The sequence below is a fragment of the Naegleria gruberi genome, assembly GCF_000004985.1.
Source record: "Naegleria gruberi genomic scaffold NAEGRscaffold_44, whole genome shotgun sequence".
Classification (NCBI taxonomy): Eukaryota; Heterolobosea; class Eutetramitea; order Acrasida; family Naegleriidae; genus Naegleria; species Naegleria gruberi.
In genome coordinates, this window is record NW_003163283.1 from 136660 (window position 1) to 160347 (window position 23688).

A 23688-nucleotide genomic window follows, 5' to 3' on the forward strand; every position below is an offset into this window, starting at 1 on the left:
TTTTTTACAACAAGATTTGCTGTTGTGTTGGATAAGATATTTTATGGAGGATTCTCAGGATTGTAAACAAGAGGTCAAGTAATATGTAATGGAGGTAAGGTCAATGTGTTGAAACACCGAGTTGATGAGATTTTTAATTGGATTTGGTTGGTGGGATGGTGAATGGAAGTTTGAATTTGATACCTAATTCATTTTCTAACAAGAGACAGCAAGCTTGTTGAGTATCGGTGGTATCTAGAGGTCTATATTCAATATTGTTTGGTTTGTAGAAAGTTTCAGCCAATTCTGGGAACTTATTATAGGAATAATCAACAATTTCAAATTCATTCTTCATGTACTTTCCATTGAAATAGTGGAATTTTCCATTATATTGTGAGGAAGAAAGAGGTTCCACCATTCTATTCTTTGCATGAATATTAGTTGGATCAAATTCAATTTGTTGGGTTTTGTAATCTGTCCAATCTTCAGTATAGAAATGCTTGTGATTTCCCAATCGATAGGCACTCTCGTGTCTATCAGCACTCAATTGCATTACTAGAACTTTCTTTTCCTTCATGACTTGAAGAGTATGATGGAAGAGTGAACCAACCTTATTATTTGGATTTTTAACTTCACTCTCAATATTTGGATCATAAATTAATGGATAAATTGGTGAAATCTGTACATTCATACATTTCCAATATTTGAATATTTTAATTATCAACATGTTCCGAAAATTAATTCCGATTATTAAATTCATCATCATCATCACTAAATTACTCCACACTTACATCAACAAATACAACACCATTCTTAATCTTTTCAAAGTAAGTTTCAGGCTTTTCCAAAAACTTGTTCAATTGTCCAAAATAATTCATCAAAAAGTGATGAACAATCGAGGTGGAAAACAACTCCTCAGCATCAACAGTATTATGAAGTAACTCCCTAGAAAATAGTGTATTATTATGAGGAGTCATCAATTGAACCGAGTAGCCAACCTTCTTCAAACGATCACACAGTTTATGTTTACTAGTCATGATATTCTCACCTTCCAATAGAACAATCCGTGGTTCTTGTTCCGATGCATTCACTGAGGAGGAATGAAAGAATCGGAGGAGAGAGGAACAAACTTGTTGTGGCTTATTAGATTTGTGCAGCAATAGTGAATTGACGATTTGCTTTTTAAACATTTTTTTTTAAAATTGAAAATTGTAAAAGAATTTTAAATATTTAAAGTATTTAAAAAACAAACTTTTGCTAAAATTTTGTAATGGAATATAGAACAAGTTCTAATTTTAAAAAAAATGGCTCCAAAATTTACAGTGAAAGATCTTTCGTGTGATGAGTGGTTGGAAATTTGCAAGTTTTTGTCCCCTTGTGAAATGTTCAGATTGTCGCAATCTTGGAGACAGATGTATTTTCATGTGTTTAGAGAAGGAGATTCGGAAATGTTATTCGAATTGATCAAAAAAAAAGTTTCCGATGAATTTCAAAGAAAACAGAATAATAATGTATTTTTGAGTGATGAAGAGAAGGAATGGATGGCTAAGAAAGTGGAAAATAGAAGAGATTGGAAGAATTTATTAAGAATTTATTTAAAGTTTAATTATTTGAAATTAGAAAAACATTCGAATGAATGTGTTGAATTTCTACTCTATCAACCGTTCAATGCAATAATAACTGAATTGGATGAGAATGGGAATTGGATTCAACACATTAATTTGAACATATATCTCACTAGAAAACAAATGATAGATCCAGTTTTAATTCATGGTTACAGAGATAATGATGACAAGATCAGAGTTTTTCATTGGGAAAGACAAGATTCATCAAAACCTCCGAGAAGAAGAACATTTCGTGATACTATTGTTAATCATTTAGGAGTAATTGATGACCAGCGTAAGAAGCAATACTTTAGATCTCTTGTTTGGGATTGTAAGGATGGAAGAACTGAAAATCTCATTCAAACACAAGAATTCATGATTCCCAATTTAGAAATACGAGAAACTTGTTTAGCACACCAACATGGAGGAGCTGTTTCCTTGAATTTCGGATCTTCAGATCCGTCTGAAATAATTGTTAGAACTAATCCATTTTCTATTCGTCGTATTTTTTCAATTCGAACATTAATTAAGCAAGTATCATTTTATCATGATTTCATCACACTTGGATTTCTGATATGGTTTGGATATAATTACCAGTACAAGTATGATTGTTTCAGACACGCCAAACAATTGTTATTCCTTCCATATAATCATATTGATTTACAAGATCATGCTATGTATCAGCTATTTTACTCAATAGCATTTTGGAGTCTCTATTTGGGTTATGGGATTGGATTTGCGTTTCTTGGCACGTATTTTAGTCCTGGAGTAGTTACAATGTTAGTGAACTGGATTATTTACAAATATCTCGATAGTATTGAATATCCAGAAACAAGAGAACTGAGATCTCCTTGGAATTTGCTCGCTGTTTTGGAGGCGTCTCAAACACTTTGGTGCATGGGATCTGTTGCAATATTTACAAGAAAAGTGTATACTTGGGGAAGATTTTGGAAAGATTCAATATTGGATTTAATAAGAAAGAAATAAAAGTTACGCCGTAAGGGAGTCGAACCCTTGACCTTCAGCGTGTAAAGCTGACGATCTAACCAACTGATCTAACGGCGCTTACAGTGAGTTATTAAACAACATATTTGTTACCTTAATCCGCCTTAAAATAATTTATCTTACAAATATTTTTGGATTAGTTTTGTAATAGTTTCACGAGAATGGTCATCAGCTGCTTTACACGTTTTACAAATGAGTGTGTAAGGGTTTTTAACATTTTCATTCTTAATTATCATCACATTAAAATGTTCACATTCTATTTGTTTTCTTTCTTCTTTTTGAATTTCTGATATTGTTTCATTATCCAAAATTCCGAAACCCTTCTCACCAGCTGCTTTGAATAGTTTCATTTTCCCTCTCTTGTACGCATCAAATTCAATCTCACTTCTTGTTCCAATATAAGCTTTTCCTCTGATTAAAGTCCTCAATTTCATATTTCTATTGATGAATTTAGTTCTCTTATTCAAAAACTCCATATACAAGTTTTCGAATACTTGTTGTGAGTCCACTATCGAAGGCAACAATTCATCAGTTGCCTTTTTTTTCTTCTTCCTATTATTATTATCATTATTAATGGCTGTTCGAAATTTGAAAATATTTGTTGGATCGTTACTTTCCAGTATTCTTTCAAGACTTCCTTGAAAACGCATATTTTTATAGAGAGCAGCATGATCTGTTTCATTCTCTCCAGAAAATATATCAACAAAATCACGACTCAGAATAAATCTCTGAAATTCAATGGTATTCACAATTTCATACACTTTCTTATCAACTAGTAGAATAGAAGTGTACAATGATTTCAAATCTAAATATTGCAAAATCACATGCCATACTTCCGTCAAATGTATTTTTGTAAACTCAGTTTCTTGAGGTTTAAGCTTTGCAATAGGAGTTGATTTTTTCTTGTTTTTTGTTTGCTTATTCTTTTTAAAATTGTGTAGATTGATCAATTCCTCGTCATCCAACAAATCAAATGCAGACATTTTTTTTGAAAATGTTTTCTTTTCGTTGTTGAAGCGTAAAGTTCAAATTTTTATCTTCACCGATCTGCAACTATTTTCTTAAATTTCTTTACAGTTAATTTCGCGCCAACTAAAAACCGCTGAAAGTTGTCTATTCTTACCGTTAAATATTCAACAAAAAAAAAACAATTACTCATCATGATTTCATCACCATGAGGAAAGTTCTCCCTTTTCTTCCTTCCACATCAGCCATGACCACATTCAAACCATAACAACATCTATATAAATTTGCCTGCCATTTACCAGGAAGATGTTGGTACACATTATAGTGAAGGTTCATGAACCGAAGTACATTATTGCTAGAAGAACACGCATATAATTGATACTTTGGAACAGCCCTGTCTCACTCTCTTTGATATGTTTTTCTATTTTGTAAAGAAGGATTGACTGGTCTAGGTAAGAATAGTGAAAAGGTAACTTTGAAAGAATATCGCTGGTGGATACATTGTGGAGAGTTTTGATTCTTTGGAAGAAATTCCAATCACTGAAGATTTATACCGATTAAAATAAACACTGTAACACTATCCATCTCAATTTAAGAAACTTTATTCTAATCTCTATAAAACAATTCCCAATTTAATACAACACAAATTACCCAAATTTCAATCAAAAACATTTCACACCTTCAACAAACTTTTTCATCCCTCACTTTTTATCTGAAACTTTTACTGTTTGCAAGTGAAACACGAAACACCAAATTGCACCTTCGCATTCTAAAAATAAAATTATATCAATCATCAACATGTTCATCGCTTGTTCATAAAATGCAGACGCAATCAATGCTGATTATCACAGATCAAAAAAAAACGCAACAATTTTTCTTCGCGGCGACGATTTTAATTTCTTTTTCCTATTAATTTCTTCTTTCTGTGCACACAACTACTTTTAAACCAACTCTCTCTGAAAATGATCACTACACATCAATGTGCTCCATCGAATGCTACTACTGGATCAGCTCGTCTTGATTTATTCTTTAAAGCTGCTCGTGGTATTGAAGAAAGTTTCTTGTTGCAATTGGTTGAAGCTTCATGGAATGAAAATCCATTAGATACTTTAAAGTTAATTTTCCAAACACGTGATTGTCGTGGAGGAAAAGGAGAACGTGAAATTTTTCACAAGTGTTTGAACTGGTTGATTGACAATCACCCAGAAGATTTACTTGTCAATTTGGAACTTTTACCAGAATATGGTAGATGGGAAGATTTGTTGAGATATATCAATCAAGAAAAGGGAAAGATTGGTGAAACAATTTCCAAGCTCTTTGCTGAACAATTACGTAAAGATTATGCTGCTATGCATGATGGAAAGCCAGTTACTTTATGCGCCAAGTGGGCACCAACTGAGAATTGTAAACATGACAAGAAGTTTAGTGCTGTGAAACTTATTGCTAAAGAACTCGGAATTAAAAAGGCAGAATATAGAAAGCAATATCTTTCACCACTCCGTGAATATATCAAGGTTGTTGAAAGATACATGTGTTTGAAGCAATGGGATGCTATTGATTATTCCAAAGTTCCAGGTAATGCCATGAATAAGCTCAAAAAGGCATTCAACAAGCATGATCCTGAAAGATTTGCCGAATATATGAAAAAGTTAGAAAAGGGTGAAACAAAGGTCAATGCCACAACTGTTGAGCCACACGAAATTGTAGCTCAATTCATGTATGGACAAGCACAATCTGAAACTGATCAAATTTTGGAATCTCAATGGAAGGAAATTGTCAAACGTGTCCAATCTCTTGGAAACATGGATCATGCATTGGCAGTTGTGGATGTATCAGGATCAATGAGTGGAACACCACTCAAGTAGCAATTTCCATTGGGCTGTTGGTGTGTGAATTATCAATGCCACCTTTCAGAGGAAAATTGATTTCTTTCCATGAAGATCCTCAATTCTGTACCATCAATCTCAACACTACTTTACGTGAAAGAGCTCAAGAAATCATGCTTATGCCATGGGGTATGTCTACAAACTTTTACAAGGTCTTTGAAACAATTTTGAGAGAGGCCAAGCAAAATAAGTTGACTCAAGATGAAATGCCAACTTCCATCTATGTCATTTCTGATATGCAATTCGCATCTGCTGCTGGTAGTTCAATGAGCAATTTGGAATATATCAAAAAGTCCTATGCTGAAGCTGGTTATGAATTGCCAAAACTCATTTTTTGGAATGTCAATGGTAATTCTCGTGATTTTGTCAGTGGTAATGCTCTTGAAAATAATGTTGCCATGATTTCTGGTTTCTCACCATCTCTTCTCAAAGCTGTTTTGAATGGTGATGATTTTACCCCATTTGCTATCATGATGAAGGCCATTCAAGATGAAAGATATTCCAAGATTAAATTGGCCAGCTCTGAATAAGCAAATTGACCTTATCAAAGTAGATAATGTTTGTAAAAAAACAAAAAATCCTTATTAAAAAGTAAAAACTCCAAAAAAGTACTCTACAATTTCTTTTTAGTTCTTTTTTGTGAATTTTTTTAAGTGAAAACAGTAGAAAAAAATGTGTCAATTTATCAAGAAGGCACTGTTTACATTGTGTTTGTCCATCATAATGTTGTGGATGTATCAATATTTCAATCCCGAACATTCAATTATTAATCATGAACATTATGGAGCTGGATATAAATTGAATGCACCAATGCCTTCACGTTCCGAGCTGATTTCCAAATTGGAGAAGCATAAGAGCCAATCTGAAGATGAATTTGATGTTTTAATTATTGGAGGTGGAGCAACAGGTTTGTTTTCTTTTATTTAAAATTGGAGAACAAAATACTTGAATTATGTTGAATTTAAATTGATTAAAAGGAAGTGCAATTGCATTGGATGCCAATTCTAGAGGACTCAAAGTTGCTTTATTTGAAAAGGAAGATTACAGCAGTGGTACATCCAGTCGTTCAACAAAATTACTTCATGGTGGTGTAAGTATTAAAGCAAATTTGAAAATTTACAAAAATTGTAAGGTGAGATATTTGAAAAAAGCAATGACAAATTTGGATGCTTCACAATTCTTCCTTGTCAGAGAAGCTCTCCATGAAAGATATCTCCTCTTCAATCAAGCTCCACACTTGACCAATTTCATTCCACTCATTACACCAATCTATTCATGGAGTGAAATTATTCCAACATTTATTCAATTGAAACTCTATGATTGGATTGCATATCCACATCTTCATGATAGTTATTTTGTTAGCGCAGAGGAAGCTAGCAAATTATTCCCAATGATTAAGAAGGAAGGTCTGAAGGGAGCCATGATTTATTATGATGGTCAATTTGATGATGCCAGAACTAATCTGGGATTAATTTTGACTTCCATTCAGAGAGGAGTATTGTCATTGAATAGATTTGGAGTTGTTGAACTCACTCATAATTCCACAGGAAAATTGAATGGAGCTATTGTGAAGGATGAATTGACTGGAAAAACATATCCAGTTAGAGCTAATACTATTATTAATGCAGCTGGACATTTTGCTGATGATATCAGATTGATGGATGATGCAACATCTACCAAACTTCTTCAAGCAGCTTCTGGAATTCACATTGTTTTGGATGGTAAATTCTGTCCAGCCAATGAAGGACTCTTAATTCCAAAAACGAAGGACAATCGTGTGTTATTCTTACTTCCATGGAAGGGTAAAACACTTGCTGGAACAACTGACTCTCCAAGTCCAATAACCAATAATCCAAAACCAAGTGAAGCTGATATTCAGTACATTCTCGATCACATTAATATGTACTTCCAGGTGAAGGTTTCGAGAGAGGATGTCTTATCTGCCTGGAGTGGAATTAGACCATTGAAGAAGGCGACTGAGGAGAAGGATACTGCATCAATCTCTAGAGAGCATGCCATTTATACATCACCAAGGTAAGTAGTTGGCACTTTGCTCAATAATTATTCATATTGAGTGAAGTGGATTAATGACAATTATTGGAGGAAAATGGACAACTACTAGAAGTATGGCTTCAGATATTATGGAAAAGGCCATCAAACAATCTCCACAACTCCAAGAAAGAATAATTGGCCCACCATTCACTGATAGAATCAAATTAGTTGGTGGTGAGGAGTTCAATCCTCTCTATGTTAAAAAGATGAAGCTCGATCCAATCATTGCTGAGCATTTGAATTCAGTTTACGGAGATCAAGCTTATTTAGTTGAAGAAATTGCTTTGAAGGAAGGACGTACAGCAAAGCTTCATCCACTCTATCCATTCATTGAGGCAGAAATTATCTACTCAATTAGATATGAATATGCTGTAAAGATTTTGGATATTCTAGAAAGAAGAACTAGAATTCAGTTCATTGATACCAAGACATCTTCATCTCTCATTCCAATTATTTCTCAAATTATGGCTGAAGAATTGAAATGGACTACAGAACAAAAAACTGCTGAAGAACAAGAAGTTCATAAATATTTACAATAAAGAACTTACCTTTACAAAATACAAGAATTAAAATAATGCCTTGTAAACATTCATTAAAAACTCTTGATCAAATAAAATCATTTCAACATTGAATTTCATCCAATCTACATCAAACTTTCGTTTGGCAGCTCTAATCACAAGTTTCAAAACAATTTCTCTATCCTCCACAATATCCTCACCAAGATAATCTATTTTTTCCACAATCTTGAATAATTTCTCATAGGGCTGGTCAAGTGCAAAGAGTACAGTTTCCTTACTATTCCTAAATAGAGAAGCAGCAAATTTTAGAGCATATCCATTCGATTTGATGGCCTCCATTACAATATTGTTGTCGTAGGAGCAATCACTATTCAATAATCTGAGATTCAAACCATCTCTCCGCACATATTCCAATAATTCTTCCAAAGTTGTTTCCTGAGATAGTATAAAATCACAGGGAGAGTATGGGCTATCAAGGAGTGAACATCTTTTCTTAGATGGAGAATTGAGAAATTCATGGATAGAATCCACCTCCACATATAGCTTTCGTTTGTGAGATGGTATAAACTTAATAGAATCACTATTTTGCTTCAAGGCTTCTGAAATTACGTCATCATTCATTAATTCATCAGGTACATGCTTGATTACAAATCCATTCACTTTAACAGCATCCATCACAAATGATTTGTCCTGAAATAGTTTTGTCATTAATCGACAAGATTCCAAATTTTTCACACTTTCCAAAGCAATTTCCCTATCCAAATGAAACTTTTTCTGAAACCAATGTAAACAACTATTATTGACCATCAATGATCTCTTCACAAATTCTCTATCATTCTGTAACTTTTTCGAAGCAAACGTAACAGCAAAATGATAATTTCGAATAGCTGCCAACATGATCTCCCAATCATTCCTAAAATTCATCGTTAACTTCTTCACATCATTCGCAGTAAGAGTTTTATATTGCAATAATAGTTGCAATACTAATTCCCTTGAGATGTAACCACCTCCCATCCCATCAAATTCTCTCGTAAACGATCCAATAAATTCACACTTTGCAACACAGCCTGATCAAAACAAATTCGGGAGATGAGAAAAGCTAAAACCTGATTACATAAATCTATTCTCTGCCTCCGATGATAGAGTTGGAGAAGTATATCGGATTGGAATGATTGATCGAGTAATAGTATTACATTGTCAATATTATGATCGGAGGATGATGATTTATTTTCCTTTAGTCTTTTGCAAGACTCTTCGGAATTGATTTGAAAAGTTTCATCATCACTTTGCAAGAAACATTCACGATTTCTTTTCATTTTTTTTAAATTAATTTTTTTTGAATTAAAATTGAAAAATCATTTATGGAAATTTAATTTGAGATAGAAAGACCAATTCAAATTATTAAGTTTAGGGGTAGGTTGAAAGAGAAAAAATTATTGCAAAATGGGGTTTCGAAAGAAGTTGAAAGTTTATACAATAAAAAAATTGAGATGGATTTTTCTATTTACATATCTCCATCTATTGAATAAATATAAATCTGAAATCTAATCTTGATAAGTTAGATTCTAGGGTATAGTACAATTAGATTCAATCAGTTTCAGATTTAATTTCAATCTTTGGTTCAATCTTAATAGATTGGTCAAACTTCTTCTTCTTTCTCTTAGGACCATTCAAGGTCAAATAAGTTGAGGCAAACTTGCTGACATATCCAGCTGATGGTTGCTTGCCAATCAACTCAAAAATGATTTCACCAATCCTCTTATTGGAAAAATCCTCATTATCACCCTGTTCAGACTTTATAATCTGCAACACCTTTTCAATTTGGGATGCATTCATCAATGCTGAAGGGTGACCTCTCTCGATTGTATGGGTTGTTGAGCTATTAGTAGCACAAGTCAATTGACCCGCGTCATACGCCCTCAAATATCTTGAAAGTTGGGACTTGTTAATGTGTTTCTTTTGTGAGTACTCCATGATGGAGCCTCTTTCTCGAGCTGGATGTTCCTTTATAAAATCCAATACAATTTCCAATTGTTCCTCCTTACTTCTCTGCTTGTAGACAACCTTTTCCTCCTTCTTTAAGCCACTAGTCACAGTGGAGGAAACTACATGTTCATATGGCAATACAAAAGCAGCCGAATCGCTAATTAATCTATCAATGGACAATTCCTTGAAAAGAACAACATCCTCTTGATCGACAAGATTCTTGGAAAACCTTGTTTCCGATGAGTTTCTATCAACAAAGGTGGTTGAGCCCAATCTCTTCATTTTTTGTGTGTTGTATTATTGTGTAATCTACTTTTGATCAGTGATTTTGTTCCGATCTGGTGGTGATTCCGCGTTCTAGTTGATCGATTTTTTTAAATTGATTTTTTATTAATAGATTTTTTTAAATGCAATCTACAACTTGCACCATTTTTATTTTTGGATTCTTTAAAGTTCGATGGTGAACTTGGGCATAGAAAAAATTTGTAGCAATTTACAATACCCTAATCCAAGGGGTTGAAAAAATTCTTAGTAACAGTCCAATCATGCATAAGGCGGTCTTGACCGAGTGGTTAAGGTGATTGACTAGAAATCAATTGGGGAGACCCGCACAGGTTCGAGTCCTGTAGATCGCGATGAGTTTTTGCTTTTGAAGCCCTATCAATTAATTGTTGTTTATTTGTTGAGTAATTCCTCAAATGCCATCAATTTCTGAGTAATTTCTGAGAAATTGGGTCTATTGCTAGGAGAGGAATCCCAACAATATTTAACCAATTGAATAAAGGAGAAGACTATTTCGTATTTTGATTTCTCGTTTCCTAAATATTCTTCACACCACTCTTTACATGACAGCAAAGTGGAAAATGGAATAATTGGACGAATTCCTCGAGAAACCAATGCAGGTACCTTGAAACTATTATTCTCTACCTTCTTGTATTCTGAAGTTTCGTATTCAATTTCTCTGAATAACTTCTTTCTATTCTTTTCTTGATAAATATAAGGATTCTCTTCAAAGAAAATTTCCCAACAAATTATTGCAAAACTGTAAACATCTGAAGCTGTCGCTGTGTCTGTGGTCATTGAGTTTCCATTCTCTTCGAAATGCATATAAAATAAAGTTCCCAAGTTATTGGTCAGGTTTGTGTTTTTAGTGAGAGCTCGAGAAAGTCCAAAATCAGCAACTTTACACTTATTGGAATTATCCATTAAAACATTTCCTGGTTTCAAGTCTCTGAATATAGTTATTTTGGTTATTTCAATATGGATGTTAAAACTTACCTGTGAATAATGGGAGGTTTCAGTGAATGTAAATAATCCATTCCTTTTGAAATATCCAACAAGATTGAAATTTTATCCGAAAGCTTAATGTTCGGCAAGCTTCCAATTCTCAATTGATATAAGAAACTTTCCAAAGATCCTTTCGTCATGAATTCCATCACAATCAAATAATATCCCTGTAAAAATGAAACTCCATATATAGTAATAATATTTGGATGTTTCAAATTGTGCAATAAAGTTACTTCCTTTAAAAATGATTCCAATTCTTCCACTTTCTTTACGGCAACTTGATTTTGCTTCCACTTAGCTTTGTAAACTTCACCTCCCGATCCAGATCCGAGTTTCTTCTCAAATTCTAAATCCTTATAAGGTATAAATATTTTAGATTCTGTTATAGATTTGATTCCAACAGCCACAGCACTTTCGGATGAATTATTATTAGCTGTATTTCCTGAACTAGACATGTTTAATGAACTACTTATCGATGCAGGATCACTAAACTCATCCAATTCTCTATAATCACCCAATGAAGGTCTTAATAAATGGAATGGAGAATCTTGACCTTCCAAATGTTCAGCAGTTAATGACATTTCCATTAGTTTCCTATGAACTTCTTTTTCTTGAGTATTCTTTCGATTCCATCTTCTTGAATTGTAACAGTAAATAACACAACAACCAATAGTAGCAACACACATTACAAAAGAAATTGGAACACTCACTGTAATTCCAATAATCCAACCTGTTTCAGATTGTGAACCCAAATCCGTACCCGTACTTCTATCTTGGCAATGTTGTCCCTTGTATCCTGATATACACTTGCAATTATCTTTGCCTAAACAGGTCCCATTTCCATGATTACAAACAGATGAGTCATTGAATGGAATACCATTACAGGTAAATAATTCACAAAATTGTCCTAAAAAACCAGAGTTGCATTTGCAAACATTAGGCGAAAAACAGACACCTTGAGAGTTACAGACATTGGTTTTGTTTGCTGAGATTTCATTACATTTAGGGAATTCACATTGAGAACCTGTGTAGTCGGTATCGCATAGGCATGTATCTTTGGTTATACATTTTCCATGCCCATAACAAACATTGGATGCGTCAGAGGAAAGTTCAAAACATGTTGTAAATTGGCATCTTTCTCCAAAAAAACCAAAATTACATTCACATGTATCTGGTGCCAAACATGATCCGTATCCAGAGCAAACTGATCTATTATTCGAAAGTGTTCCAAAACAAATTGGAATGGAACAATCAGAACCTCCGTATTTGGAATTACAAACGCAAAGGTTAGGCTCAACACAAGTACCATTAAGATTATTACAGACATTTGAATTATTAGATGGAATTCCAAAGCAAACTGGTTGTTCACAATCCAATCCTACAAACTTTCCATTTTCACAGGAACAATAGTCTGGTTTCGTACAATTTCCTTTGCTATTGCAAACTGCTGATTCGTTAGCACCAATACCATAACATATCGCATATTGACATGATGGCCCTTGATAACCTTGTGAACAATTACATGAATCAAAACCAATACATTGCCCATGACCACTGCAAACCAATGGAGAATCTGATCCATAGTTGAAGCATTTCCAATGTTCACATTGTAAACCAGATCTTCCAGGATAACATTGACAAGTATTTGGAGATGTACAACTTCCATTAGAATTGGTACAAACTGACTCATTAAGAGCTGAAATATTATAACACAACGGAATCTGACATTCCAATCCTTCATAATTTTCTTCACAATTACAGATATTGGGTAATATACACTTTCCATTTCCAGAGCAAACTAAACTTCCATTATTCATGATAATTGAAGAATTATTATCTATCTTTCCAAAGCAAACAGGATATTGGCACTCATTTCCTTTCCAACCAGTTTCACATTCACAATTGTCAGCTTGACTACAATTTCCATGTCCATTGCAAATTAAGGAACTGTTGTATGCCAAACTCTTTCCAAAGCAAATTGGGTATTGGCATTCGTTTCCTGTAAAACCAGATGGACAGTCACAAATATTTGGTGAAATGCAATTTCCAGTTCCAGAACACACTAAACTGTCATCTGCACGCTTTCCAAAACAAATAGGATATTCACAATATTGTCCTGTAAATCCTGTTGGGCATTCACAAAGTCCTGGTTGAGTGCAATTTCCCACTCCTGAACAAACTCTTGTATCATTGGATACGAAATCACCACACACTGGGAATTGACAATTTGGATAACCCCAACCAGGATTACATTCACATTCATTAGTATAGATACAGACACCATGAGAACTACACACAGATGAATCGTTGGAACTAATGCCGAAACAAAATGTAAATGGATACATGAATGGTATTTCGAATAATGTGAAGGCATAGTGATCTTGATGGAATGTGTAATTTGAAATTGATTCTGTAAAATAACCGTCTGTGGTTATCAATACATTGACACTCTTTGTATCTTCATGCCTTTGCAAAGCCATTGAACTGTAATTTCCATACATGATATATGAAACTTGCCATTCTCCCTTTCTATAATTGGTAATCGATCTTACATTCACCTTATACTCCACTTTATTCCTTCCTAACATATCTTTATAGAGACATCTCATTGCAAGGTACAAATCTTTTGAAATTCCTGAAATACTGTAAACTTGAACTCTTTCACAAGGTCTGTCAAAATTTTCCGCATGATTCATCTCTGAATTGTAGGAAGAATAATATTTGAGTTTCTTATCGTCTAATAAGGTTATACATGTAAATGATTTCAACCCTTCATTGTCCATACATGATGTAACAAATTGGTCATTTCCTATCTGTTTCGAATATAAATCAACTTTCAAATCAAATCTGTATGAAGTATTGGTCCACAAGTCAAGGATATTTCCACTTGTATCGAATTTAAGAATGTAAAATGAATGAAAATCAACATTGACATTGTCTATGATTGTGAAATTCTTTTGTTTTCTATCGAGCCAAGTTGTTGTACCGCTATAGTATCCACTCAGATACATTGTGGTATTTGAAATGGTTGCTTGATAGATCCTAACATAGGCAGTAGAATTGGTATTGTGTGTTTGGAAAGTCCACAATGGTTCCATTTCATAACTGTTCGATTTTCGACGAAATGCTTGGACAAAAGAATTCGAAACCAATTCGTTATTTGCATTTGCATCTCTGTAAACCTTAAAAGATCCGTAAGAAAGGTAGGTATCTTCTTTTCCTCTTCCAGAAACATAAACTTCATCTCCTTTGACTAAAACACTGAAAGGATTGTAACAATCTTTCGAATAGCAAAGATATTGAGTGTTCCATTGAAGTGTGCCATCATCAAGTGAAAATACAAAGAAAAGAGGACCTCCTGGTTGAGAAAATGGATGAATCTTGTTTGAAAGTGGCACATAGGCTGAAAGAAATACAAAAGCATATTTTTGATAATCAGAGGAAACTCCAACATCATAAAACTTGCAATCGTTTGTCTCACAATCTATTGAATATTGCCACAATATCGTTCCATCTGATTCGTTTAGTTTGATTACAAACAATGATTCCCTTGTGAGTGAATAGGGTGAAGTATTAAGAAATGAGGCACTTGGTTCAGTTTCGTTGGCTTTCGTCCCATTCACAAACTGATCTTCTACATTGACATTTGGATATAAATACAAATTCTCAGTAAATGTTCCACCCACTACCAAGTGTCCACTAGTAGTTGCAGTAAAACATTGGACACGAGCATCCTTTCCAGTCTTTGACGTGAGGAACCAATTAATTTTGTGTGGTTGAAGATTTACAGAGGTTTCATGAGAGAAGGACGAGAAAAACACAAGAAACAGAAGAGTGATGAAGAATGACTTGTCGATGAAGGTGGATTTTGTCTCTAGATTCATTTTTTTTGTTTGTGCGTTGAATATTGAATGTTGAGTTGTTGTCACGGTTTTGTGGTGCAGCAACCTTGAAATGGAAGGAGCAGAAATTGCTAATATAGAAGTTATGGTTTAGTTGGTAGAATTAGTAAGTTAGACTGAATTAGTTTATAAATACAAACTTTTAAATTAGAATCTATTCACAGCGTCAATAGCATCATCCCTATCAGAGTAAAATTGCACTTTTTCCCCAAAATTTTTGTTTGCTTCTTGGATGTATTTGTTAGATAAACTATCTTCTCGAATTAAATTTGGATTGAATTCTTGATATTCACTTAGAGAGATGGTCGAATAACAATCATTACCAATGCCATCGAAGTCTTTGGTGATTTTGCAAACCGTAGATACCATACTATCTGAAGAGCATGAGGACATATTGTCAATATAATCATCATCCTCATCATCAGCTCCACTATTTGTGGTGAAGGTCTCAAATAGGTCAATACAGATAAATACATCTTTTGATAAATTTTCAATATTTTGAATATAGCAGTCATAAGAGTCATCTCTTAATAGGGCATTAAACTGGCTATGGCATGAATTGAAAGGTCCAAACATTATTCCAAATTTATCCATTAAAGTCTTGTTAGATTGGAATGTGTTCAACATGTCATGATCTATCAATGTTGAGTGTTGATAGTTACATAATTGAGAATGTGCATTGGCTGTTTTAAATGTTTCATTTACAAAGTTTTCACAAGCTTGTTGAAGCAACATTCTAGCATTTGGCAACCAAATACTACTACTTCTATAATCTTGTGAAACTTGATAGATGAGGTTATTAAATAGTTTTTTTGGAATGGTACACGATTCTGCTCTAGATGTAACCATTGCTTCATCAAAATGTTCTTCTCTCATGTTGATTGTATGCATTTCCTGATTGTTTAACTTGGCCTTCTTTACACCATTTCTAGAAAGAAGTGAAATGAATGAGTCTTCACATGGAATTTCCTGCAAAGCCAATTCAGTATCCCAATCATCCGACTCGAAATAACGTACACAATCTTTCACATCAATTTGAGAGAAATTATGCATATCTTCATCGAAAACCAAAGGATCAAATCTTTTTCTTTTTAGAACATTGTGATCTTGCTCAATTTCTTTATATCTACCAATCAAGCTCGAATAAGACAATCCTTCCTCATATTCTTCATCACTAGAATAATCGTCAATGTTAGTTTCTGGGCAATAATCTACCATTTCAACAACGCAATGCTCGTTTAGAGGAACTGGATCAAACTCTGAATCATATGAATAATCTATTTCATCCCCCTCTTGATGGTATGAGTCTGTATTGTATAAAACTTGGTTGGCTTCAAAATTTTCATTCTCCAAGCACTTGAGCCCATATCTATCAGTAATAATTTTAAGAATGGCATCTTCCTCGTTTTTTCTTCCTCTAAGAATATTAAAGGTATTTTGTATGGCAAGGTAGAGACTCGATTTTCTTGAAAAATGTTTGTGAAAAGGATTGGCCATATATTTGTTAATTAATATATCAACCATTTCAACATTGCTCATCAGGACAGCATAGTGAAGCACAGAAAACATAGAATGATCTGAAATATAAGATTTTGAGTATGAATTGAGGCTAATATTGCTAATATTAACATTTTGATTATCAAAATAATCCAAAAGTGTCTGTTTTGTCAAGGTAGAGTCCACACTCAAGCAATACTCAAGCAATGGAATGCTATTTATCCATACAGCAAAGTGTTGCAAGTAAAACCCATTCGAAGATAATGGAATAATTCTATTCAAAGAGGTTGTTCTCTCAAAATTGCACATTTTAGACCTTCTGTCAATAAATTTGAGCTTTTCTACACAAATTCCAAACTTTCTTAATTCCTCAAAAATATAAATAGAGCACACTTTCTCCTCTCCATTCGATAATTTGATATTGAGATGAGAAAAGTTCTCTGCTATGAACAAGATGATCTGCCTAGGAATGGAATTATTCATCGTCTCCATTTCGAACCAAAAAACTGACATTTCATCCTTTAAAAAGGTTTCCTTTTTCATGTTCATTTCTAAAAATTCATATAAATTTCTATTGAAAATATCTGAAAATTCTAACTCTGGCTTTGGTTGATCTCTCCAATTGGTCACTGTTTGAATTGCTGGTTCAAATAGTTTGTGGAAAAAAACAACAATAGAATAACCAATATTTCTCATTCCCAAATGCTCAATCATTTCCTTTCCAAGAGATATTTCCAATAATAATTGCAAAATACAAGACCTATTGTCAATAGAATATGCCTCTATCCATTCTTCAACCAAATCATGAAGTTGAGGACCATCATCAAACAAGTCCAATTCAGAACGTGCCACTAAAAGACCTCTAACCATGTAATTCCAATTATTATTTTTCTTGTAGCCTATAAATTGATTTCTGAGAGAATGTTGCAGTAAGCCATCAATAAATGTATGACTCTTATAGAATTGACAATTTTCTGATTCATTATCACTTTCAGAATCATCATCGGAATTATCCTCCATGTTATTCTTGTTTTCCTGTGTAGGTTCTCTATCTACCACCATCAAATCACCAGCTGATGAAGCCACACGTTGAGTCTTTGATTTTCTTTGGTGATAATCCTTCTTTAAATTGGCTGGATCTCGGATCGAGCACAAATCCAATAACAATGAGAATGTAGAAGCATTATCGAGCATTTCATATGTTGTTCTATTAATTTGTCTCCACACAATCAAGTCTCTAACAAAAGAATATGGCTCTGCAAAGTAGCCAAATATCAAACACATAATCTCCGGTGGTAATTGATACATTTTTTATAATCCATTTTCAACTGAAAAGATAATCTATTTTACAACAACACTATTTGTTTGCCCATCGTCATCATGCAAATTATTTTAGTTGCTTACTAAATTTTTGGTGTAGGCTGTAGTTGATTTTTTAATGATAAAATTTAAAATATTTATTTAATTTAAAAAACCAAATGTAACGGCAAGCATTTCGATTGCAGAGATCATTCAGTGGTAGAGAAAAAAACCTCCGCAATACTTTCACTTATCAGTGTAGTAAACACAACATATTTCATAAGCCGCTTATCCTTTGAAGCAGCATCAGAAACTAACCATCAATCCATCACCATGATTTTCAAAGGCTCACCCGTGTCATCTTTTAGAAAAATAACAACCAACTACTTTTCTTCAGTTCATCATCACAACATTAATAATTTAATGATGACATCACAGCAGCCACACAGAAGGTTTTTCCAATTCAACCTCCAACTATTATCAAGTACATTATCGGCGAGGGTGGTAAAAACATTAAAGATATTCAAGAACGAAGCAAGTGCAAAGTGTCAATTAATAGTGCCAATAGTTCGGTTTTGATTAGTGGAGAAACGAGTGGCAATGTTGAAAATGGATGGAAATTGGTAGAGGAAACGATGAGGTCTTTCGGTTGGAGATATTCTCACGATTTGAAGGTTTTTCAAGAGGTCATTAATGAAGGTTTGTTTCTTTGGAATTTAAATTCAAAACATGTTATGGAAATAGCACAAAAACTATTTGCTGAGTTGGAGTCTAAAATTGAGCAGGAAGCAAATGAGATGGGTTCTTGTTTTGAAAAGTCACAAAAGGCCTTTAAACAAGACAAGAAGGCAGATGCCAAAAAGTGGAGTGATGAAGGAAAGAAACATCAGATACTGATGGAACAATACAGGAGAGAATCATCGGCAAAGATGTTAAATTTTGTGTAAGTATTCGCCTTTCGCTATTGGTTGAATTGACCACAAAATTACTACAAAGAAACAAGAATAATGGAGTTGAAGTGCTGGATTTACATGGACAATATTCTGAATTTGCTTTGGATATTCTGAAGAATAGAATAGCAGAGTTGAGAAAGAAACAAATTAAACAATTAACAGTAATTTATGGAGCTGGAAATCACTCAAACAAAAAGTATCCAATTATCAAGAATTCTGTAACAACCTATCTCAAGAATCAAAGAATTTCTTACGAAGAAAGCAATGCTGGTCAACTAGTTGCAAAGATTTAATCCTTTAAAGCTTTCTCAATATCTTTTGCAATAGAAAGAGGATCAGTTGTTGGAGCATATCTTCCAATTACTTTTCCTTCCTTATTGATGAGGAATTTGGTAAAGTTCCACTTGATATTGGTTGATCCGAGAAATCCTCCAGGTCCTTCTTGCTTTAAGAATTGGTAAATTGGGTGAGCATTGTCACCATTCACTTCAATCTTCTCCATGATTTTGAAGGTTACTTTGAAACGATCTTTGGTGAATGCACAGATTTCTTCTGTGGAACCCTTTTCCTGATTGAAAGAGTTGGAAGGGAAGGCAATGACTTCAAATTTGCCATCCTTCCCGTACTTGTCATATAATTCTTGTAGTCCCTCTAACAATATTTAATTAATAATATATATATTAATATGATTATCAAATTATTATATAATATAATATATTCTACTTACTGTACTGAGGAGTAAAACCACAATTTGAAGCAACATTAACAATCAAGCACACTTTCCCTCTCATTTCACTCATACTGATGGTTTCACCAGTTTGTCCACTGGTAGCACTCAAGTCATAAAACTTTGATGATGCTTGTGCTTCATAGGACTGTTGAGTAGTATGAAAGTACATTAATGAGCATCCTCCGACAATAGCTGTTGTGATGAGCTTGGTTGATAAAGTAGGATGGACAACAATACCATTCTTGCTATTATTGAAAGATTTGATAGAAGAAGAGGTTGATACTAGTGTTGATCGAATATGGCGACCACAATTTCGGATCAATTGATTTCTGAGCATTTTGTTTTAAATTGATCAATCCCTATCATTGAAGTTCCAACTAGTTATTGTGTTACAATCACAACTTCTTGTATTATGACGATTTTCCCACACAAAAAAAATGGAGCAAAACCTAAAGAGAAGTCATGATGACATGGTTGAGAATGAGCAGAGATCTACTACCTTGTCCTCTGTTGATGCTAGTGTTCAAGAACCGGAAAGGAAAAAGATAAAAGCTAACAATGTTGAAGAACTTGTGGAGGAGACTAAATATTGGTATCATATTATTGCTAGTTTGGATAATGGTCCAGTTAATTATAAGAGTTTTGATCAATTAGAGAAGGGGCTCACAGATAGGGAAAAAGTGATTGAAAATATCAATCAATTATGGCATGTTCACAAAGCTAGATTGATTTTGGAAAGTTTGGATTTGTCCAATCCATATTGGAATGAAGATTGGTTCGAATTAACAAACAATGTTGGTGAATTACCAGATACTGAATATGAAGATGTCAAACTAAAAGATAAGGTTACAGCAGAGGAATTGGGACTAACAAGTGAAATATCCAAAGATCTACTCAAGGAATATATTAGTAAGAGAGAGGATATTGAATCACACAGCTTATTCTTGGTAGAAAAGCTGTTCAAGAAATGTTTGGTTCAATCTGTTGAAGAAATCACAGAAATGATAGACAAATGTATTGAAATAGATGAAAAGAATGTTGAGGTTTACTTTAGACAATTAATGGATTCAGATCTGCCTTATGATATGAGCTCCAGAAAGACAATTCTTGATCAATGGAGCAAGTACATTTTACCACAAATTGTGAAAACTCAAAATGAGTTGAATATGATAGATGATCCAGTTAGTTTGTCAACAAACGAAGAATCCAAAACAGTTAGCAAGTTTGTACTTGAAAATGATAGTGAAGATACTGACGCCTTCTTACTGGAGACAATGCTCTTTGGAGATGAGGAACACATTAAAATAGTCAAGCAAGATGAAAAAGATGATGAAGAGGATTTCAACGATGATTACGTCCCTGATATCTTTTACTGCTCATATTTATTTGACATGGAGCTTCCTGACGAGAAGGGAAAAATAGGATCAAACTTTTTAGGATTATTGCATTGTGAGCACAACAATTCTAACGAAAACATCTACCTTAAAATTATAGAAATTGTGATGAAAATGCATATGATTGGTGTTGCTCCTCAAGAACACCAGGAAATTGAGGTATCAGAATTGAGATTGGCAGTCTCTTTAATGATTTTGGATTGTCTTAACAAGGAGTTGACTTATTTGATTCTATCTCAGAGTAAAGAATCCACATACATGCTTTATAGACCATTAGTGAGAGCAATCCTTGACCAATTTATTGTTGACTATTGTAACCCAACCAAGTATGACAAGTATATGTTTGTGATATGCACAAATCCTGACATCCAACCAATGATAAATGTCATGTTTGAAGAAGAGTCTGTAGTAGACACTGATAATTTAACATGGGATGTTGTGCAAACTCAAAGAGGTTCATGTTTAGATGAGGAAGAAGAAAATAATGACGTACAACAATCAGTAAAAGAAAAACATCCTATTTGGGAGAGTACTGTCGACAAATTGAAGGAAAAATACTTTACACACCAAACAGAGGCACATTCTAAAATAAGTAGACAGAATTTGGATGATTCAATGTATATTACCTATTATACAGATAGAGACAATGCTATTAGTGAACCATTATCAAATCAAAATTTGGTTTCCTTTTACAGATATGTAAGTTTTCAAATATTCAAAATCTCTAAAACTTTTTAAAGGATTTTTTCGATTACAGTGAAGAACCATTTACCTATGAACAAACAGCTGATAATCTGATTGAAAATAGATCAATAGATTGTTATTACAAGAATGATAAATCTCTACATCTGGATTTAACAAGATTATTGAGAAGAGGTGGTGTTGCATCATTTGATGAAGGACTACTTCTTGAGGCATATAGTACTTTGAAGAATTATATTTCACTCAGCTTGCAAACTCTTGAAGATATTTCTGAAGATGGCATTGTTGAAGTAGATCATGTGGAAAAAGTTGCCAAACTACTGGCTATAAAAGGCGGTACTAATGGAAGAGAGTACATTCGTCTAGAACTTCCATACTATTACAAACTAGACTATCAACAAGATACTCCAGTTGCAAAAGAGCTGGATGATGTCAGAGATTTAGAAGAAGATTTATTGAGAGGTACCGAAATTGTTGAACTTGAACCAGTTAGTGCTAGTACCAATCAAGAAATACCAGAGGGTTTAGGAAAGGATCTCTACAATGCTTTAAATAATGAACAATTTAGTTCATTGTGTGATAGTTTTATTCAAACTGAGGATGGTGCCAAGGTTGGAGTTTTTACTCCAATCATTAAAGATAGATTACCAGAGTTTTATAGTCAATACTTTGATAGCGAAGAAAAGAGAAAGAACGGCCTTTGCATAACATCAGTACATTTTGAAGTTCAGGAGGGAGAACAATTAATCTTTGATGAAGTGGTTATCACCAAATGGTTGACTTGCATTTATACTGGTATATTTGAAATCGAGTCTTCAGAAGAAGAGAAAAATATATTAACAATTGAGAAGTTATTGGCCAAATGGGTTCCAAGAGAAGAAGTCTCTTTGAAAGAACCAAAACATGAAACGCAACCACCACAAGCAACTGCTATAATGATAGACGAAAATGAGGAGGAGGATTCAGAAGAAGAATCAAGTGAGGAAGATTCAGAAGAAGAAAGCCAAGCTTATCAAGAAGAATCTGATTCAGACTCGGAAGAAGGCATATATAATTATAGTGATGAAGAAGAAGAATCCATATATTACAAAAAAATTAAAGAAGAAGAGGAAAAAACATTTAAATGTGAACCACTTTCTAGACTATTTCTTGATGAAGAAGGAAAGGATTTCTCTCTGGTTGTGAATAGCCATATAGTTAAAGTTCACAAGTACATTCTTAGCATTAGAAGCTCTTATTTCAAAGTACTATTTTTAGGAAATTTCTCTGACAAGAACATTTCAGAATATGATGTTTCAGATTTCTTAAAGAATCCACATTCGTTGGACTTGTTCGTCTACTTTTTGTACCACGACACGTTGGAGAATGAAAACTTTACACTAGAACATTATAAGTATCAAAATTTGATTGATTTGGAAGAATTTTCGCAATTTGTATTGTCTGAAAGATTGAAATCAGAATGCGTCTCGAAACTTATTAGCCATTCAACTTTGGAACAAACAGTTGAAATGTTAAGAACAAGTTTAGAAGCAAACAAGGAAGAAGTTTTCAACATTGCACATACCATCCTCCTCAAAACTCAATATCCATACTTTAATGGCACTATAATTGATGATGTCACCACTCAATACTATCAAGTTATGTGCACTTCTTTAACATTGGAAAACTCTCTTGTAAAATTGGACTATCTCAACAAGATTGAACAAACAACCACAGCCTTACATCCATTCATACTCAATCAAATCAAATCCCAAATAGAAAACCTTCACTGGTTCATTGCCAACCGAGCTTCATCTCTCGATAACAAATTTATCCGAACTTTACCTCAACCTGTTCAAGAGTTAATCTCTCGCTTCTTCACGCATGATAATTTGGGCATGGCAAGTTTTGAGGAGGTAACTATTGAAGAATAATTCAATCATACATAG

The 23688-nt window shown here is 33.7% G+C and overlaps 7 protein-coding genes and 2 non-coding genes across 9 annotated transcripts; 4 read left to right on the forward strand and 5 right to left on the reverse strand.

Annotated features, from left to right (window-relative positions):
• Positions 1 to 133: 133 nt before the first annotated feature.
• Positions 134 to 3571, reverse strand: NAEGRDRAFT_51370 (uncharacterized protein; the record flags this gene model as incomplete). Its single annotated transcript, XM_002673775.1, has 3 exons — positions 134 to 658; positions 771 to 1069; positions 2917 to 3571. The coding sequence occupies 3 exons, from the start codon at positions 3569 to 3571 to the stop codon at positions 134 to 136; spliced, it is 1479 nt and encodes a 492-aa protein (XP_002673821.1).
• NAEGRDRAFT_t504 lies at positions 2575 to 2648 on the reverse strand. The gene has a single exon. It is a non-coding gene; the product is annotated as a tRNA-Val (tRNA).
• Positions 3572 to 4516: 945 nt separating the features above from the next.
• NAEGRDRAFT_58899 (uncharacterized protein) lies at positions 4517 to 5970 on the forward strand (the record flags this gene model as incomplete). The annotated part of the gene is made up of 2 exons (XM_002673708.1): positions 4517 to 5415; positions 5469 to 5970. 2 exons carry the CDS (start codon positions 4517 to 4519, stop codon positions 5968 to 5970), a joined length of 1401 nt encoding a protein of 466 aa, XP_002673754.1.
• A 141-nt stretch (positions 5971 to 6111) lies between these two features.
• NAEGRDRAFT_80825 (oxidoreductase) lies at positions 6112 to 8044 on the forward strand. The gene is made up of 4 exons (XM_002673709.1): positions 6112 to 6347; positions 6418 to 6530; positions 6573 to 7474; positions 7521 to 8044. Exons 1-4 carry the CDS (start codon positions 6113 to 6115, stop codon positions 8029 to 8031), a joined length of 1761 nt encoding a protein of 586 aa, XP_002673755.1. The 5' UTR covers position 6112; the 3' UTR covers positions 8032 to 8044.
• Positions 8045 to 9462: 1418 nt separating this feature from the next.
• NAEGRDRAFT_58901 (uncharacterized protein) lies at positions 9463 to 15167 on the reverse strand (the record flags this gene model as incomplete). Its single annotated transcript, XM_002673776.1, has 2 exons — positions 9463 to 10243; positions 11275 to 15167. The coding sequence occupies 2 exons, from the start codon at positions 15165 to 15167 to the stop codon at positions 9598 to 9600; spliced, it is 4539 nt and encodes a 1512-aa protein (XP_002673822.1). The 3' UTR covers positions 9463 to 9597.
• On the forward strand, positions 10551 to 10631 carry NAEGRDRAFT_t499. Its single transcript has one exon. It is a non-coding gene; the product is annotated as a tRNA-Ser (tRNA).
• Positions 15168 to 15332: 165 nt separating the features above from the next.
• On the reverse strand, positions 15333 to 17990 carry NAEGRDRAFT_71089 (uncharacterized protein; the record flags this gene model as incomplete). The annotated part of the gene is made up of 1 exon (XM_002673777.1): positions 15333 to 17990. The coding sequence occupies one exon, from the start codon at positions 17988 to 17990 to the stop codon at positions 15333 to 15335; it is 2658 nt and encodes an 885-aa protein (XP_002673823.1).
• Positions 17991 to 19223: 1233 nt separating this feature from the next.
• On the reverse strand, positions 19224 to 19734 carry NAEGRDRAFT_44697 (uncharacterized protein; the record flags this gene model as incomplete). The annotated part of the gene is made up of 2 exons (XM_002673778.1): positions 19224 to 19585; positions 19662 to 19734. The coding sequence occupies 2 exons, from the start codon at positions 19732 to 19734 to the stop codon at positions 19224 to 19226; spliced, it is 435 nt and encodes a 144-aa protein (XP_002673824.1).
• Positions 19735 to 20134: 400 nt separating this feature from the next.
• NAEGRDRAFT_71091 (uncharacterized protein) lies at positions 20135 to 23673 on the forward strand (the record flags this gene model as incomplete). Its single annotated transcript, XM_002673710.1, has 2 exons — positions 20135 to 21757; positions 21799 to 23673. 2 exons carry the CDS (start codon positions 20135 to 20137, stop codon positions 23671 to 23673), a joined length of 3498 nt encoding a protein of 1165 aa, XP_002673756.1.
• Between the last annotated feature and the right edge of the window lie 15 nt (positions 23674 to 23688).